This window comes from Hyposmocoma kahamanoa, unplaced genomic scaffold (assembly GCF_003589595.1).
Source record: "Hyposmocoma kahamanoa isolate Upper Pololo Valley unplaced genomic scaffold, ASM358959v1 224, whole genome shotgun sequence".
Lineage (NCBI taxonomy): Eukaryota > Metazoa > Arthropoda > Insecta > Lepidoptera > Cosmopterigidae > Hyposmocoma > Hyposmocoma kahamanoa.
Genome location: NW_020653743.1, coordinates 13132618 through 13151964, shown reverse-complemented (window position 1 = coordinate 13151964; position 19347 = coordinate 13132618). Strand labels below are relative to the sequence as shown.

Genomic DNA, 19347 nt, shown 5'->3' with positions numbered 1-19347 from the left:
CCGACATTAACCTCGGTATAAAGCCGTCAAAGTCGTCGGCACGCAGGTGTCTTGTGCCAGTCTTGGCCATAGCGTTCCTGCTACCTCACCGATACCGTCACTCCACCTCTTTGATGGCCTGACTCGCCTTCTTTTCTTATAAATCGGGTACCAGCTCGTGATGCTGTGACCACCTTCTGTCTGTGACTCTTTGAATATGACAAGCCCATTTCCACTTTAGCGACAGTGCCACGGAGAGCTTTAAGTTGCAAAGGTCAGAGGGGCACTACCACTGCCACAGGAGTGCGGACTCCTGAGATATAACTTGACAAGTTTTAATGTGCCTGTAATTTCACTAGGACCCTTATTCTTCAAAACCGGAAAACAGAAATGCTGACATTACTGCTTGGCGGCAGAAATAGGTAAGGTGGCAGTACTTCCCTGGATGAACTCTTTCACAAGGAGTTCTACTACTACTAAATTGCTAATATTATCAGAGATCTAGAACAAAAATTCTGAGATTACTTCCTAGAAGTTTACTTAAACATATCTGGTGGTACTTTTTATAACCAGTAATCATGACATAATACATCAAAAATAGCTCGTGATTAAAAAAACATATTCTTCACTAAAAGAACAAATTAGAGCATGGAATAAAGTGATTCGTTGTGTACAAGAGTGGCCCTTTAACATTTAATTAGATAGAAGTAATTAATTGTCTGGTGTAATAAATACAGAGATACATACTTTATACCATAGTAATGGTATAAAGTATGTATCTCTGTATGTACCAATGAAATTGCCATTCTAAAGTTCTGGCCAGTTGTAAATTAAGTACATTAATATTAGTGTAAGATTCAGTATAAAAATCTTTATCAAATAAAATGTTAAAGCTTCTAAATTTACAATTTTGACGTTGTTCATTTGTTTTCGTTTCAAATTTTAAGGACTCTAAATTTAAAATTTTGGCGTATTTCATTTGTTTTCATTTCAAATCTTATGGTTAGTAAATTTTAAATTTTGGGGTTATTCATTTGTTTTCGAAAAAAAGTTCGTGTCATTTTGAATACGAGCGCGAACGACTCGAGACATTAACGACGTATACGGAGCGGATACGACTAACGAACGCATTGTAAATTGTTTTAATTTAGTTCTTGTGAAGAAGTCTAAAACGAGTTTCAAGACAGTGTGGATTCCTGTTTCCCACTATTTTAAGACGGCATGGGTGCATATTTTGAATGTTACTTGTTAACTTTGGGCACTGGATGAGGACGTTCCAGATTCGATTCCCGGTAGGACCAAATTACGAAATGAACCTTTCTAAATTAGTTCTCATCTGAGTGTTCTGGGAAGTGCCCCAGAGTGAATTCTGTTGGTCTGGGTCATAGTGCCTACAGGGAATTCTCTGTTTGAGACCAGGCAATTGGTGTAGTGGTCTGTCACATTATTACATTATAAGGTTTTCCTAGTGCGGGATGAGTGTGTGCACGTTATGTGCATGCACGAGTGGTTGCACCCCCATTCCAATTGGTAAATTTATATCCTAAGATTGCCTGGAAGATATTGCTACTTAGCAATAAGGCCACCTGTTATGCATTAGCTTACTCTGTAATACTTACATTACTGTTCTGTGTCGTCATTGTAATTTTTAATGAGCAATGAAGAATATTTAATTCATTAAATAATTATTAATTGCTTAACATTATCATTAATTTATTATACGTCCTGCTACTGGGCATCCTTTAAGTAGAGGGTTAAAGCCATAGCCAGATATGCAGTTTCGGCGCTGGTTGGAGTCTTAAAATTATTTTCAAAGGTTAGTTTTGTGAACCATTTTCGAGGTTTCATCGCGTTGTTTTCGTTCACCGTAATCGAATAATGATATTGCTACTGAACATTCTTCACATTTGTGTTTCTCGGTAACATCATCATCTCGGTAATGTAACAGTAATAAATATATAATAAGTTCAAGACACCATAGTGATTCGGGTTGGCCCTTGATATCCTTGACTAGACGGAAGGGCCCAGGCGGGCACGGATCTCGACTCAGGACGCTACTGGAAACCTTTTAATTTATTTTTTTACATCACTAGAGGGAGAAAGTGGAACCATTGGAATTTAATAAATAAAAATTACGAACAGAAAAAATCGTTTTTTTTGTGCTAAGAAAATTGTGCATCTTAAGATTATATATAAATTTAAAAAATCCAAATTAAACGCACCTTTTATATTTTCTTTTCGTCCGAAAATCAAAGCAGAGAAAAATCATGTCGTCTTTAATAGCCAGGTAAACAGTTCATATTAATCACTATTTAAAGCATTCGAGAAGCTAAAAAAGTTATCATTTATAAATAGATAATTATGTACTTTGCACATGTACAAACTTTCTTTTGCTCACTATTTAAAGCTAATTGATTATTTCGAGTGTTTAAAAAGTTACTAATTATAAATAGATAATAAAGTACTTTGCATTGCAATTATTACCACCGATTTTTTTTGTTAACAATTTAAACAATCTTTTTATACAACTTTCACCTCTAAGCTACAAGCAAACACTGAACATGCTTTGTTATGTTGCCTAATAACCTCTTGCATAAACAAATTAGCATAACATAACAAAGTTATGAACACAAAGTGTTCTGTTCAGTGTCTATCAATTATTTAATTACGTAAATATATACAAAAAAAGGTTGTTCAACTTCCACACAAATTACATAGCTCAAGTGTTCTAGAGTTTTTTTATAACACCAAGTGACGCGAGGAACAAGTCGTGCGACTGGTAGTATGCGACACGCCTATCCATAGCAGTTGCAATGCCATTCAGAGCTATATATTGCAAAGAACCGAGAGACGTTGCCACTGTACCTGTCACCCTAATAAAGCCGGGTAGTCATTAGCGAATTGTAACGTAACAGATACTATAACGAGGTTCTAGTGTATACGAATGAAACAGTCTTCACTCACTGGAATGAGTTTCTGGTTATCGTCGGCTTACGGCGAACTGCACGGGTTCCGCTCGTGGCAAGCTCGCGAACCACGTATGATTTTTGGTTACATAATATGTAATGGTTACGATTACAATTGGCTAGTGAGTACCCGGTTTAAAACATAAAAAACAATATAAAGTGACAAAATACAATAGAAAGAGAAGATTGTCGTAGATAAATTTTATGTTAGAAGCTGTAATATAGTCTCTTTTTAATTACAGACTAAGTGGAGGTGCGTCATGTGTTGCGATATTCATATTTTTATATTTTTTAAATAATGAATTGTATTTTCTAGTAATGAATTATATTGTAACAAATGAATTGTATCAGCAATGAAGGCTATTATTATTACTATTACTGTTATAAGTCGAGGAGCTATACTGTCTCTTCACTAACTATAATAAGTAACTTTGTTTGTAACGGTTTATTGTTATAAGTTACTCCAAAGGCTGACCACATCTTAAATAACGTAAGTAACATTAAATAACCATCACACTTTATTTTAAAAGAGAAGTTGAGAAGAAGTTGATTGCAGTTTTATTATGATGCTTTTCTATGGTTATCATAGGTCAGAACGACAGTTAAATGGAAAGCATGCATGGGGCTTATGGGACGTACTTTGTGATATCATAGTAGTGACTATTCACAGTATATTAGAGGTACATGGAATCTGAGTAATACTACAGACAGGAGTTAGATTCGGAGGACCGAAATTTTTTAAATTTTAAATTTTTTAAATCATTACAAACAATTTCAACTTCTCATAAATTGATTCATTCAAGTAGCCGGACTGACTCAGATGGTTACGGACATGAAACATTCTATTTAACTATTTATAAAACTTAACTTTTATAGCAATAAACGGGTAAATTCTAACAGGGATGAAAGTGATGAAATCAATTTAACAGATAATCCCTCAGCTCTTGCAGGAAGACTCAATCTTTTTTTTTCTTTTATAAAACCAGTTTGAACAAGTTGTGGTGCAAGTGACAGATAAACAGATTGAAAATGGATTTTTAACCCAAGCCAGCCATCCTAATGATTTCGGTCTGTAGCGTCCCAAAAGCCACTCGCTGTCTCTTTTATTATTATTATTAGGGTAGCTTCATTCAGGGCCTATGCAACCACTCATCACTGCGACCATGAACTAATCTAATGTGACCACTAATTACAATTCGGAGCTAAGACCAACAACGTTTCAGAACCTGAAGGACTTTCCTGGCTCCGACAGTTTTTATAGTTGCGGCCTGCACCTTCCTAGTATGGACCTTCATATATATTGAAGAGGAGATGCATAGGAGTTTCATGTGCCTTGTGGCAGAATCTACACTCTCTAGTTTGGTGTCTGTATGTGCAGTAGTGTTTTCATCCACGATTTTTTTTAAATTTTGAATTAAATTAATTAATAATTTTTTTTACCAAAATCTCAGGGTTATCATGTCTCTAGGATGCGTACCGTAAAGATAAAATAAGTGCCCATTTGGTGTCCATCTCCCTGATGAAAAGTGATGATGGAGCAAGCACACCTATTTAATATCTATTCATTCTTGCCTTGAAAAATTATATGTCGACTGTGAACTGGCAATCTCAATTTTCTAAAGATTTCACTTTTTAATACCATTTCCATTGACTTACAAATAAATGGACGACGGATCTAATACAAAAACCACGAAAAAAACGTCCCAAGTCAACCTATTCGAAATTTAAATTGTTATGTCATCGCAGTATCGCGCTGTCCGTAGAACAAATGAAGACTAAAGCGGAGTGTCGCGCTCTGTATACGATTTTAGCGCCTTACAAGTGCGGACACTTTTTAGCGCGGACCCGACGTCCATATAATTCTAAGTCAATGACCATTTCATTCTATTTTATATTCCGCAGTGTTGCAAGAAATTTCATTGTAAAAAAATATTTAAAAACTACACATTTTTATTTAATAAACCAGATGTTATGTAAATGACGGAAACAAGTTTTTTCTTCATCCTGTAAAGTTGTCAAAATTGAGAAAGTACCGATTGCCACTTCACTGTCGAAATGGCGTTCAGAGAACAAGCCTGCAGGTGGTAGGGTTCCACTCCACAGCTACATTGGCATATTAAAGCATAACGCTTCAAGCGACTCCTAGATAAATTCGCAATATAACAGTGGAACCCCATATTGTCTCTTAGCAGATACCGCCACCTGCAGTTGAATATTTTTGCTTTTAGGCATTTTTACTTTAGAACATTACTCAAGTGAACACCAATAACAATTGTACAAGCAATAACTATTGTTATGCATTATGTACTTATAAATAGAACACCTGCAGTAGCTTAAGAACATGTGTATACAATAACATAAGTCGTGCTAGTCTAATGGTTTGACCTACCGCATCAAGCAAAGCATCTTAGTTTCTAATCCGGGCTTGCATTTTTGAGTTTTCGGAATTTATGTACAAATTTTCATATGAGCTTTACGGTGAAGGAGAACATTGTGACAAAACCTGGGGACATCTCTCAGTTTATGTGTGAGGTTGCCGATCGGCATTAGGCCTAGTCCTTCATCAAAAAGCTCATGTTAAATTTCAAATTAAATTTTGTACATAGACATAAAATCATATAGATGTTGACTACAGACTTCAATGGAGCTTGCATTTTTGTTGTTTTTTCGGATTACATAAATTTTTATAAAATTTAATAACATAAAATCTCCAGCAATACAATTAAATAGGTAATAAAAGATAGTATTCAATTTGATATACTTGTGTATTAATACTTACTCTATAAAATAAGCTTCCCCGGAAGGAGTAAATGCCTTCTCCCACATTGGAGGCAAAGGTCCTAAGTTGTATTCATCCTCATCTTCTCTTTTATGCCCTTGATCTCCAACTCTCACTCCCACTACTGAACCTCCTACTGTCCCTGCAGTTCCAGAGCTGTGTGTTGATAACCCAGCAGAAGATAGTCTGTCGGAATCCATTGAACCTTGTGCCATTTCAATCTTGAAATTATTTAACACATTTTGTGTCCTTCTCATAAAAAAGTTTCATGTAGGCGCCAAATTAGTTTCTTTATAATTTTTCAAAGTTAGAACACCAAGTTCGTTTTCATTTACACTTTGTTGTCTTTTCTTTTATCTGTACTGCACCAAGGAGGTTAAGGGAAGGATTTTGCATACCACTGCACTAGTCACTGGAATGGCATTCCGCCGATACAAAACAATCGTACCTGACCACGCATGACTCATTTTGGGGTCTGATGACTCCTCAAAAGGGACTTGTCGTATCGTGTTATTTTTACTTGCTGCGATAATTTCCACGTATCAACTAACAGGATTTCCATCACAAAGGTTCCATAATCACACGATGCACGACGCAATCACTGCACTGCAGGTGCAACTAACGATCTTTGCAATGAAAACATGATTTAATTCCCACGTTCGGTAAAACATAACGGTAAATCAAATAACAAGAACCTTTGGTATCTATGTCATGTAAATAAGATATCAAGTTCACTTTCTCACATAAACATGTAAATTCTTCAATTTTTGAAAGTGGGTGCAACAAGTGTAGACATTTACAGCTGTTTGTTTATAGGTATGGAGATGTATAAAAGGTCGTTCATCCTTTTAATTTGATTAACGACACCAGTCCATTTCATTAAATATCACTTTTGCGCACAAAACACTCGAGTTAAATAAGGCCTTCATTAATCGAAATCGACGTGGATGCACATTATCGGAGAATTAACACGAAACAGAATAAATTCGTCAAACTATATTCTAAACTTCACTCAACAGCCAACTTTTGCGTGGGAAAGAGAAGACATAAGTGAAGAGCGAGAAAGAGATATCTATAAAACCGTTGTAAAAACACTTACTACGTAGTCGATTCAAATTATTAAAGGAGCAATGCGTGCCTGTATATTTTATGTTACCAAACAAAAAATGGACTTTTTTGAAAAGCAAATTTTTTATATGAGTCAATGATTTGATATTTAAATGAAACTGTTTGGTTATTTGCAAAAAAATTATTGATTCCATAAATAGTCGACACAGGCGCGTCTCTAGTTAATGTCAGATTATATTTGACGTATGAGGAACCATATTGCCATTTCTAAAATTTTGTACATTTATTGGGTAAATGTCGTTTCATTCTGTTTTAGTAATTAAGAATTCAAAAACAAAATTTTTGTTTACGTATATGTATTATGTATAAATAATATAAGTAGATTATCTTATGATCATATAGGATTTATCTATGTTATGGAAAAATCTAAGAAAATAAATAGGAATAAAATATGTTTACTTCTATAATAACCTGTGTAATAATAAATTAATAAACCATCAGAACAGTGACGAATAAACTGCCCAAACAATGTTACAAGGCGTTTCTAATAAAAAAACTTTTGTGATACGATTATATGGCAGGGTTCCAAGTTTCGCAACGGGACACCCATATTTAATTACAGGACTTAATTAGGTTGGCATTCTGGAAAAATTTACAACGTATACGATTTTAAAAATAATTCTTTTCTAATGTTACATGTTACTCAGCTTTATTTAGAGAAGACATGTGGTGGAGAAACTACACTTTCTCATATTCAATGCTAAAATCGCAAAAGAATTGGTTTACTCGTTTTACTTAAAATAACTCTTCTGATTCTTTAACTTTAACCCAAATAAAAAAAATATCGCCAACAATAGCAAAGCTAGCTTTTTTAAAAAAAAACCGAGTACAGACTATTTGAAAACAGCCAAATTAAGGGTCGTATTCTAAAACTCTACTCAATGCTCAAGTCAGGATTGCAATTGAAACACAAGCACTGGAAATACGACCCTAATGGCAGGGACTTGAGTATGATTTCGAGTGCTTTAAACCATACTCAAATCCTGACTTGAGCATTGAGTAGAGTTCTAGAATACGACCCTACGAATGTAACAGTTTAAAAAATTACTACTGAGTACGATAATTATATTGCAACATTTACAACAGACTTCTGTCCTTGTTAATTTCATTGTACAATGTACATTCGACACATAAACGTGGCACTGCTGGGCACGAGTCTTATGTTGGTCCAAAGCAGGTTGAGAACTTCATTTGCGAACGAAGAGTTCCGAGAACCTCTTGACAGGTTTATCTCGATGTTGTCCTACATTTTTTATGATACCGAGTGACGGGACGAACAAGTCGTGCACCTGGTCGTAAGCGACACTCTTGTCCATTGTAGTTGGCGTGCCACTCAGAGCTTTAAATACCAAATATCTTAGGGGCACTGAAATTGCACCCGTCACCTTGAGACATAAGTTGACCAGTTGCTGTAATTTCACCAGCACCCTACCCTCCAAATCCGGAATGCAGTAAACTCACATTACAGCTTGGCGGCAGAAATAGGTAGGTAAGCTTTTCTTCTCTGGACAACTTTTTCACAAAGAGCTCTCGCTACTAAAATTACATCGTCTAAGCCATAAATGAAATAAAATAAGCTTTTATTTTTACTACGGTATTAACATTGGCATATATAGGTAACTTTCTACCCCATTGTCTTCCATAATTCTCTTTCGCTGGCTTTCGACGTTCAGTGTGGTTCTGCTTTGTCCTTAAAAGTCTCTCCTCATCTTTTTTTCGACAATATTTTTTTTTTATCTCCACTGAACTAAATAGAACACGTAAAGTGTACGATATACATTTTTCAAATGCCTTTATTTTCGTTTGTAAAAAAATAAATTCAGAAATATTCTCAGTACAAATACTAAAAACACTGACCTCAAAAGTACGTGGAGTTACATTATAAGTACCAAGTTTTATTGAAATCGGTAACCAGAAAGAGCGCAAACCCGGATTCATCCCCTAGTTCTCCACTATACGGGACTTCACACAAGAGATGATAAAAATCGGTTCTCGCTACTCAAAGTAATATATTGAGAGAGAAAAACGCCTTGAATTGGAGAATAGCAAAATCAATTGCCACTTATGATAAAATTTAGGCGCTATTTATGAAAATTAATCTACGTGCGTGATCTATCCAACAAAAAAATAATCACGAAAATCGGTTCACAAATACTGGAGTTATCGCGTAACATACATACAAAAAAAACATGCAGTCGAATTGAGAACCTCCTCCTTTTTTTGAAGTCGGTTAATTAAGCCAGTGTCCCTGTCGCTCGACTCAAGGAAAATGAGCCCTTAATGCGGTACTAATGTACGGGAAAAACTTTAATTCGAGCTGAGGACGTATCGACCCTTATGGGTTATCAAAACAATTTGGCCAGGTTCGCTTTCGATTATTTAAATATAAATTTCAGTCTAAGCTTAATTCTTTGAGACTGTTTCACAAAATGTGAAACGCTTATTAATACTACAGCAGCTAAGGAACGACGCCAACGCACATCTGTTTAGACGCAGCAATACATTGTTGACATTGTTTTGCATGTTTGTGAATTACAAGTCTACAAATAGTGGCCATGCGCAAGTGGGACCGACATTTTAGTTTAGTAACCGTATTTCTCGGTACGATTTCAACACAGAATTACTAACACCGAGTGGCCTATAGGGTGAGGGTAAATATAATCCTAAGTCCCACTGGTAGGCACAGACGTCTTTCAAGAGTTTGGGTTCCTATGTTAAACACAAGGTTGCATTGTATGGAGAGAAGAATGGCTTGTATTTAAATGATTTACAGGCGAAAAAATCTAAACCCCCATCTTTTTTAATGATCGATCCTCTTTCTGAGAAATAAAATAAATTAAATCAATGGATATTTTTATCTATTCTGAGCTACGCACAAAATATTTGATTTGTATAAATTAACTTCGATAGTTTTATGTTCAAAACTAAGACTAATAAGCAATAAAAATATAATATAGATACTTCTTTTTAATAGTAAGTAAATGTTGATTATAATTGTATAGTAATATTATATTAATTATAATATAATCTGACCTGAAAACATGTTTGGAAGCGCAAGAAAATGGGCTTTTGCTTTTTCATATACTAACAAAGTAAAAGGACATCAATATGAAAAGAATGTCATCAATCGTTAAAAGATATGGCCAATATCATAAAAAGGATCAAATATTATTTTTAACCGACTTCAAAAAAGGAGGAGGTTCTCAATTCGACTGTATGTTTTTTTGTACGTATGTTACGCGATAACTCCGGTATTTGTGAACCGGTTTTCGTGATTCTTTTTTTGTTGGAAAGGGAGTACTTCCATAGTGGTCCCATTTCATTTTGAAGAAAATCATCCACCTCTAAGTGTGGCTGTTCACGCATGAAGATTCATTTTTATAAATAGCGCTTAAATTTTACTTAAGGAGCAATTATTTTAATGGTTGATTTTGCTATTTCTCCAATTCAAGGCGTTTTTCTCTCAATACACTTTGAGTAGTGAGAACCGTTTTTTATTATCTCCAGTATCAAGTCTTGTATAGTGGCGAACTAGGGGATATTGCAATAAAACTTAGCAAATAGACGTAATTCCACGTACTTTTGAGGTTGGTTTTTTTAGTACTCTGTGCTGAGATTATTGAACACCAAATATTAATTTAGTATGCTTATACATAATGATAGTGTTGCCTAGAATGCAGTTGTTCATTTATAATTTATCCGTAGATCAACTAATATAGATGGAACAATTAAAATAATATATTAAACATAAAAAATGTCGTTTATTTAAAAAGGTGCATATTTACAATTATAGCATATTTGAGTATGAAATAATATTATCGTGAAAAGAAGACCAGAAACGCGTAAGTTGGCATATTCTTTAGCATAATTGCAGTTGTTGAGCAAATTGCTGTTATTAATAAATCTGGTAAAAATAGTTTCAGTGTGTATGGATTTTTTCAAAACCTTGAGTTGGCAACATACACTAAGCTCTCTAATTTTTCGACTTGTATCTAAGGTTATGAAATAAATTTAAAAAAAATCCTTGGCGGCAAACCAAGACATTTTCAAAAGTGAGGCGAATGAATTCTTCGAATGAAATTGAAGGGCAAGGGTGCTGATGAAATTACAGGCACCCGGGCCTTGTCAACTTATGTCTCAGGGTGCAGTGTCAGGGCCCCTCAGATCTTTGCGATTTAAAGCTCTGAGCTGCAACTGTTCTGGACAAGCGTGTAGCTCACCTTCAGACGCACGACTTGTTCCTCCTGTCACTTAATATTATTTAAGAAAGTATCATATTTCAGCGTACTCTACACATCACGGTAATATAGAGTTCTTGGAAACTTCAAGGCTATAAATGAATATACAACATTAGACGTTCGTTAGACAAGGAACAAGAAAAGGTCGAAGCACTTAAAAATCTTTCGGCGCTAATTTATTATGGGTTCGAACAAAGCTCTCAATAATGCGGGAAAAATGTTTTACATCTGACTAATATTCGTAAACATTTCATCATTTGAAGTTTTAACTGTATTAATTTTAGACTTGAAATGTTTTTCGAGATATCGGATCATGATTTATGTTTAGAGAGAATAATACGATGTAGTCGATGACACCTAAGGAATAATAAGTCACAATTTATTTTGTTCTTCTTCTTGGTCTTTGTTTATTTGTCTCTGCGAAACATTTATGTAATCGTTGTATAATAAGGGTTCTTTTAATCGAGTACCGCGTTTATAGGCTACTAAGCTTTGTTGACTGGCCTAATTAATATACGAGATTTGAAGACCTAATTATGTAATGAATGCATACAATACTTTTTCTACGAGTAAATTAAAATGATGAAACATAACCAATGTTTTTAATGTATATTTTGTTAACAATCTACGACAACAAACTCAAACGAAAACCGAAAAACCGCTACCAAACAAAAAAAAAAAAAAAACAAAGAGTGAAATAAAAGTGTCCGTTATTGGCCAAGTACCGCTTAAATTATAACCATCAGGAGGTAGTAGAGCGTTCGAGTAGCGTCGTATTTGATATTATATATTGTTTTTAAATAGTTCTTTTTTGCCTAATGGTTACGTCCTTGTATCTGTTATGCAACATACTGACGTTATTCGGTTCAGGAACACAGTGACGCGTTTAAGAAGACTTATAATTAGCAAAAATACGACGTTCTTTTTTGAAACTCATTATAGTTCTGTATATACAATGTAATGAAATGTAATGAAACTTTTCAGTTCAGAAGCGAGTACCACACACAATAGAATTTTGGTTCAAAACTAAAAAGAGCGCCTTTGGTTTTATATTTTACAGACTAAGGGTACAGAAGGATTTGAAATTATATTTTACAGATTAGGTATAGGAGTGGAAAAATGATTTCAATGGACTAGACGAAATAAGAATCGAAATTCTAACTCGAAAAATTATGACATTCTACGCCCAATAAATGAGAAAAATGCAATCTGAAGATTCGCCGACGGGTTGCGAAATCGGAGGGTCGGCACCATTAAAACAACTCGTAATTTTAGTACGCTAACGGGTGCTATACAGACCGCCCAAGACGAAGAGATTTCAACAGCGCAAGTACCTCTTCGGGAGTAGCAGAGATTATGGGTACGTACGTAGAATATGTTAGAATTTATTCAAAAATATTTAAAAAAGTATGTGTAGCTGCTAAGGTTAAGTTTCACAGCGACAAAATTAGACTATCGATAAATAAATCTAAAACTACTTGGAGCATAATAAATAAAGAGTCAGGCAGGGTTAACAACACGATAGAGATATAGTTTTAGAATTAGACAGCAAACTTATAAAATCTAAAGATAAAGTAGCCCAAGCTTTTGAATCGTTCTTTTTTTACATTGCTGTGAACACTACAGAATCATTAAATTCCTCCCCTTCACCTGCTATTGATCTCCTAAAGGAAAATGTTAACGTTTGTGGCAATTTATTTAATTTCCGTCATGTTAATCCACAAGACATCATAAAAACTTTTAAATCAATACATGTTAAAAAAACTGAAGATCTCTGGGGCATACCAACTAAAGTTATAGACTCAGTTATTGATCTAATTTCCCCACATTTAGCTGTAGCTTTCAATAGGTGCGTTGACGAAGGTGTTTTTCCCGATTTAATGGAATACAGCAACGTTATTCCCTTATTCAAAAGCGGTAGGAAAGTTGTTCCTAGCAACTATAGGCCCATTTCAATTTTACCAGCTATAGTAAAATATTTGAAAAGGTTATGCTGACTCAATTAGTGTCCTATTTCGGTAGGAATCATATTTTTCATAGTGAACAATACGGGTTTACTAGTGGTAGATCGACTAGCGATGCGGGGGTAGCGTTACTAAAACACATCTTTGATGCTTGGGAAAGGTCCCAGAATACTATTGGTGTTTTCTGTGACCTCTCAAAGGCATTTGATTGCGTTGATCATATTACTCTTATTAGGAAGCTGGAACATTACGGTGTAAATGGCTGTCTGGGAAACTCAAGAGTCAGCAGCTACCTTGCCCAACGCATTAGCATAGCAGTACAAAGGGGGAGCGCTGCCAGCATCTTGGGCACCTTGTGGCGGGGACCCAATTTTATTCATATAATTTAAAAATCCTAGTTTCACTTTATAGTAGTTAATTTATCTTCCTCTTATTGTCTTTTTTAACTTACCTGTATATTATCTTAATTAAACAATTCCCCAATCACGGCACCAATGTTTTCGAACATAAATTTTACATTTTCAAAAAGTTACCATGTAAAATTGAAGGAATTTTGGGCCAAGATTTTCTAAAAAAGTATAGAGCGACGTTACATTTCGAATTAAATACTATGAAATTACAGACAAATACGGGAAAAAGTATTGTGTTGAGAATTGAATATTCGAAACATAATCTCAGTACAGAGTACTAAAAAAACCGACCTCAAAAGTACGTGGAATTACGTCTATTTGCTAAGTTTTATTGAAATATCCCCTCGTTCGCCACTATACATGACTTAACACTGGAGATAATTAAAATCGGTTCCCACTACTCAAAGTATATCGAGAGAAAATCGCCTTGAATTGGAGTAATAGAAACATCAACCATTAAAATAATTGCACCTTAAGTAAAATTTAGGGGCTATTTATAAAAATGAATCTGCATGCGTCAACAGCCACAAACAAAATATTCATATGTCAATATACTGAAACTGAAGTAAACTCGGATAGAGTTAAATCGTTATTCTCTCAGCTATATCTCCAGCAGCTATTGATTGGTTTCGAAGCTACCTCTGTGGACATCGACAGTGTGTACGTAATGAGAATTCTTTCTCTATGTGGTGCGATATTTCCGCCGGAGTTCCGCCGGGTGGTCCTTTCTCCTTTCTTATTTTCTTTGTTTATTAACTCTATCACACAATCCCTCACTTCTTCTTATCATCATTATGCTGATGACCTCCAGATTTACACCCAGTCGTCTATTCAAGACTTACCACGTGCCATTAATACTATCAATGTGGACCTTGAATCCATTCGTCAATGGAGTCAGTCTTTTGGCCTTAAACTAACCCATCCAAAACGCAATCGATTATTATAGGTAGCATTTGGTTCAATTCTCGTTTAAATCTAGACTCCTTACCCCCTGTGGTTTTCGATGGTGTCTGTATACCGTATTTGGATACAGTCAGGAATTTGGGGGTAATTTTTGATAAATATCTGAGTTGGAAGCCGCACGTTTACAATGTAGTTGTTTGGTGATGAAGCAGGAAGGTGTTCGGTGCGAATTTCTCTCTGAGAAGTTTAAAAACTTTTTGCCGACTAAAACTAAAGGCCCAAAGCATTCTCCACCCGATACTGGACTATGCAGATGTTTGCTACCCGGATTTGTCAGTCACTCTGCTCAATAAATTAGAACGGCTCCAAAATATGTGTGTTAGGTTCATCTTCGGACTTCGTAAATCTGACCATGTCTCCCAATTTCGCGCACAACTTAAATGGCTGCCCATCCATCGGCGTAGAGATCTTCATATCCGTTCACTTCTCTATTCAATTATATTCTAGGAAATGAAACTATTTTTCCGGATTTAAATTGATTCATTTCCTATGTGTGACAATCGCGAAAACCTAAGAACTCGATAATTATATTCTATCCTTTTACGCCTTCTTATCTTAAAGATCGCTTTACTTTCCACTCTTCTACACTCTGCCGTTCCCTTCGCTCCTCTGATACTCTCATACTAAACTTGCCCTCTCATACCTCTAACTTTTATTCCAACTCTTTTACCATTTCTACGATCAGATTGTGGAATTCTCTCCCTGAATCGATTCGACGATCCCCTTCTCTTGATTCCTTCAAACAACGTGTCAAGGATCGCTTCCTCAACTCCTAAATTTCGTCTGTCCTCTACTATCCTTTCATTTATTTCCTACATTTAAACTTCATTTTTCTTTTTCATTTAAAAATATAGAAGCATTTAATATTATTGTGTATTTATTGTTATGTATGTATTAATATTATTAGTATGTATATCTATCTATGGATATGTATATATTTTTATTATTACTTATTATGTAGTGCACTTATGATGATATTTTTTGGTTGCACCCCTTTTTGCATATCCGAAATGTCCATTCTAACGTAGCCTGGAAGAAATTGCTACATAGCAATAAGGCCGCCTGTTGCACATTAACTTACTACTACTATTATACATAAGCTATTGTATTGTATTTTAACTGTAATTTAATGTGCAATAAAGACTATTTCATTCATTATTTAAGTTAATCGATATGATCTTCTATTACAAAAGTATGTTATATGGTAAGTTCATTTTACTGGAAGGACAATAATTGTAATATTTGAAGGCGACTAAAAATTAAAGTCTTAATTTTTTTTAAGTAATCAACATTTTTTTCAAACAAGTAAAATGAAGTAATTAACTATCTTATTCTAGTATTTTTCTACTATATTAACATTACGACTACTTTTAATCAACAAATACTTGAAGAAAAATTATTCTATTAAGAATCGATTAATTGAATGGACGTATTTCGATTGATTGAACGGAATACACACGCAACACATAATATAACACACGGAGTAAACACGCGTATTCCGTACAATCAATCGATGTAGAGCGAGAGAAAGGAGGTTTCCATCACTAAATAGTTGTTGTGACGTTATAGTGCGTACAAAAATGTGCCACGCTTGGTTTTCATACAAATTGCTGTACTTGCGGCATCTATCTAGATATATGTCTGTGGTGCGAACTGTCAAGTTCGTGGAAGTATACCTAATACAGTCAAAAAAAGCAGTCACGTAGCTAGGACATTTGTGGAAAACTTTGTACTACGATTCGGGATTTTTTTTTAACGCACACACTCAACATAGGCCCGCACTAGGGAAACCCTGTGTCGCGGGTGCCATGGACACACACATAGACAACCACAAATTACACCCAAACTCACGAGAGAAATAAATGTAGGTCATACAAATATTTCTTCCGGCCCGGGAATCGAGGCTGGGACCTCTGCGTGGCAGTCCGGCATGGTAACCGTTCGGCCACGGAGGCAGTTATATATAGGAATATTTCGGGAAATAGCAACCCAAAGCAAAAAATAGATCGTGGCACAGAATTTATCTCAAGTAAAATTAGTCAACTCACATAGACTGCGTATCACCACGAGTCGATGGGAGCTCCAGAAAATACGCATAAGACAATGCGCGCATTTGCGTTGCGCATTAACTGCGAAAAACAACCATCATCCTGGAGCAGCTGGCTTCCTTACTGGTGTTTTGCGCACAATAATACGGTTCACGGCGATACAAAATACACACCACATGAGCTGGTATTTGGTAAGTCATGCATATTACCAAATAATTTCACAGGTGGCGTAATAGACCCTATGTATAACTACGACAGCTACCATGTCGAGTTCAAATACAGACAGCACAAAACGATGCTAAAAAAAGGCGTCTAATTGGCCACACTGCCAGATCTTTAGATTGTAATTTTTCTTCAATAGCAAACTATTGAAACTGGACTGGAAATCATTATAATCTTTGCGCTGGTCATTTTGAAACTATTAGGTAATGATTTGGGCTTTCAGTCGCACTGCGCTTGTGCGTCCTGGAAAAAAAATCGAGACTGCGGTCACGAAAATCTATTTCAAAAGCAGGTTGTCATACTTATTTAGGCAGTGAAATTTTGATTAAGTTCTTCATTAACCGAATTATAAAATCGAAAACTATTTATGAAAGTTATTCCTGCATATTAATATTCGGCACATAAGAAACAAGGGGCGTTTAATATAGTTTCAGATAGAGGACCTATCCTCTATTATTATTTTTTAATCAATATTTTTCAATGACTACAGATTAAAGCCCCACTCCATATAACCAGACTAAAAATGATTGTTGGTTTACTAGATTTTTAATGCTGTTTAATTAAGTAATTTAAGTATTAAAAGAAGCCGTGGTAATAATAATGATCAACAGCCTTTTAAGCAGAGGCCGTAGGCTTGAAAGGATGTATGATTTTTGCTTTGAAACGATTTTTTGGATCGTATGGATCATATGCCTCTGAATCGACCCACGGATCGGATCGTATACTCTTAAATCGATCTCATAAATATCGTCTCAAAATTTATAATAAATAAAACACCTTTATACATGATTTAATTGCCATAATAATACTTTTTTTTTTCACATCTGTGCCTATGCCAATCTTTTATTTATTTATTGAAAACACTTGAAAGCTTACAGTATTTAAAGCTTATAGTGTATGCGAAATATAATTTGTAAACCAAGAGCTTTTCGATGAAGGAAAATATCGTGATGAAACCTATATGTCGAAGAAAGTTCACAACCCTCGAAATACGCATCAAGTATCCAATCCGCATTGGCCAGTGTGGCAAATTATGGCCTAAACCTTCACCTGAGAGAATACACGTGACCAACAGTAAGACATAGAAAAGGGTTAATGTTGAATTTAATTTTAGCACCAGTAGAGCTCCTTGTGAAACAGTTTGTCCAGGGAAGTAAGTAAGACTTACAACTGCTATGGACAGGCGTGTCGCTTACAACCAGGCGCACGACTTGTCCATCCCGCCACTTGGTATCATAAAAAAAGCAATTTCTATTAAGAGAAATGGCGGGCTTTTGAAGTTACAACTACAGTCTAAAACATTATTTTTATTTTAACTGTATTATGATGAAAAAGCGATGAAAGAAATAATGTTGAAGAATGTTAGAACTACATTCCTTATTTTAAATCAAATTACAAAAGACCTTGTCCTAAAAATTCCAATAATCGCGAATTCGAAGTTTTTGTTCAATGTGATAGAAGGTAATGTGATTTAAGCGAATGAAAGTGAAAACATAAATATTGACTCCCACCGCTTAAGACTATTTAAAAAATCCAAATAGGTAAACTAAGTTATTTAAGAGGAAGTGAAAACATAATGTATTAGAACCACAATGGAAAATATTACTGAGAATCCCGATAATTAAACGAAGACGTGGCTCAAAGGACTTGTGCTCAAGCCAAAACTCTTATAAACAATTTCTATTAAAAAACAAATAATTATGTTTTGATTGATAACAGCCGAAAGATTCTAATTGTAATGTAGTTGGGATTTGCAGTGTTTTGGTTTGACGCTGATAGAACTGTATGAGATGAATGGCGAAGTGGACTGAATGATTACGTTTTAAAGAAATGACATTGAATTAATAACATTCGAAATAAAATGTAAAAATAAGGAAAGTAACAAATAGAATAGTCGTTGACAGCCGTGCCACTAACTCGAGTTTACTGCGGCGGAGTTGTCGCTAGCGATGTAAATTACACACAATTGTGTATGGCAAGAAGAAACAAGAAGAAACATTTTTTCCATCACACTTGCTCGTATATAGTATGATTGTATGGTCGCTAACTTGACTATAATGCTCCAAATAAAACTCTCGGGCGTCAGCCATGGTCGTTAAGGACTTTTTTTTAAATTTGTAGCACGACGTACATCCTTACATATAGGTCAGTTTCAAGTTCAAGCAAGGAGGTTACTTAAGTTCAAAATTAAAACATTCGCTTATAATGATATCTAACCAGAAATTTAATTGCCATTCAGTCACAAACTACTTAAATACTTATTATTAAGATTTTTTTAAATTGATTTTAATTATTTTTTGTACAAAAATTTATCAACATTTTTACAATCCCTCATGGCTGTATGCGTCTTTATACCGTTTTACAACATTTTAGTTCGAGTTGTATTATCTACGGGAGATTTGCTAACTGGCCTTCTGTTGATAAAATAAACAAAAAACCCGTCGTGAACCATATTTATTCACACAAGAAATAAACATTGTATTTATTTCCTCGCAAATGTGATGAAAAACATTGTATGTATCACGGACGGTAAAAAAATATAAAACTCGTGTTGTTATAGCCCTCAGCCTTCGGCTTCGGGCTTTTCTAATGGACCCTCGTCAGTAATCTCTTATTTAGCGTCCGCAATACACAATGTACTAGTACACTA

General features: G+C 35.0%; 1 protein-coding gene across 2 annotated transcripts in view; it reads right to left on the bottom strand.

Moving 5' to 3' along the window:
• The window catches only part of LOC113228146 (membrane-associated guanylate kinase, WW and PDZ domain-containing protein 1), a 44395-nt gene extending 37652 nt beyond the window's left edge, over positions 1-6743 (bottom strand). For both annotated transcript variants that reach the window (XR_003310274.1, XM_026461335.1), the window contains exon 1: positions 5725-6743. Coding sequence is in view for 1 of the 2 variants with exons in the window: in XM_026461335.1 (XP_026317120.1) it covers positions 5725-5981 (257 nt within the window). In the remaining variant the exon portion in view is untranslated. The remainder of the gene's footprint in view (positions 1-5724) is intronic.
• Positions 6744-19347: the final 12604 nt, after the last annotated feature.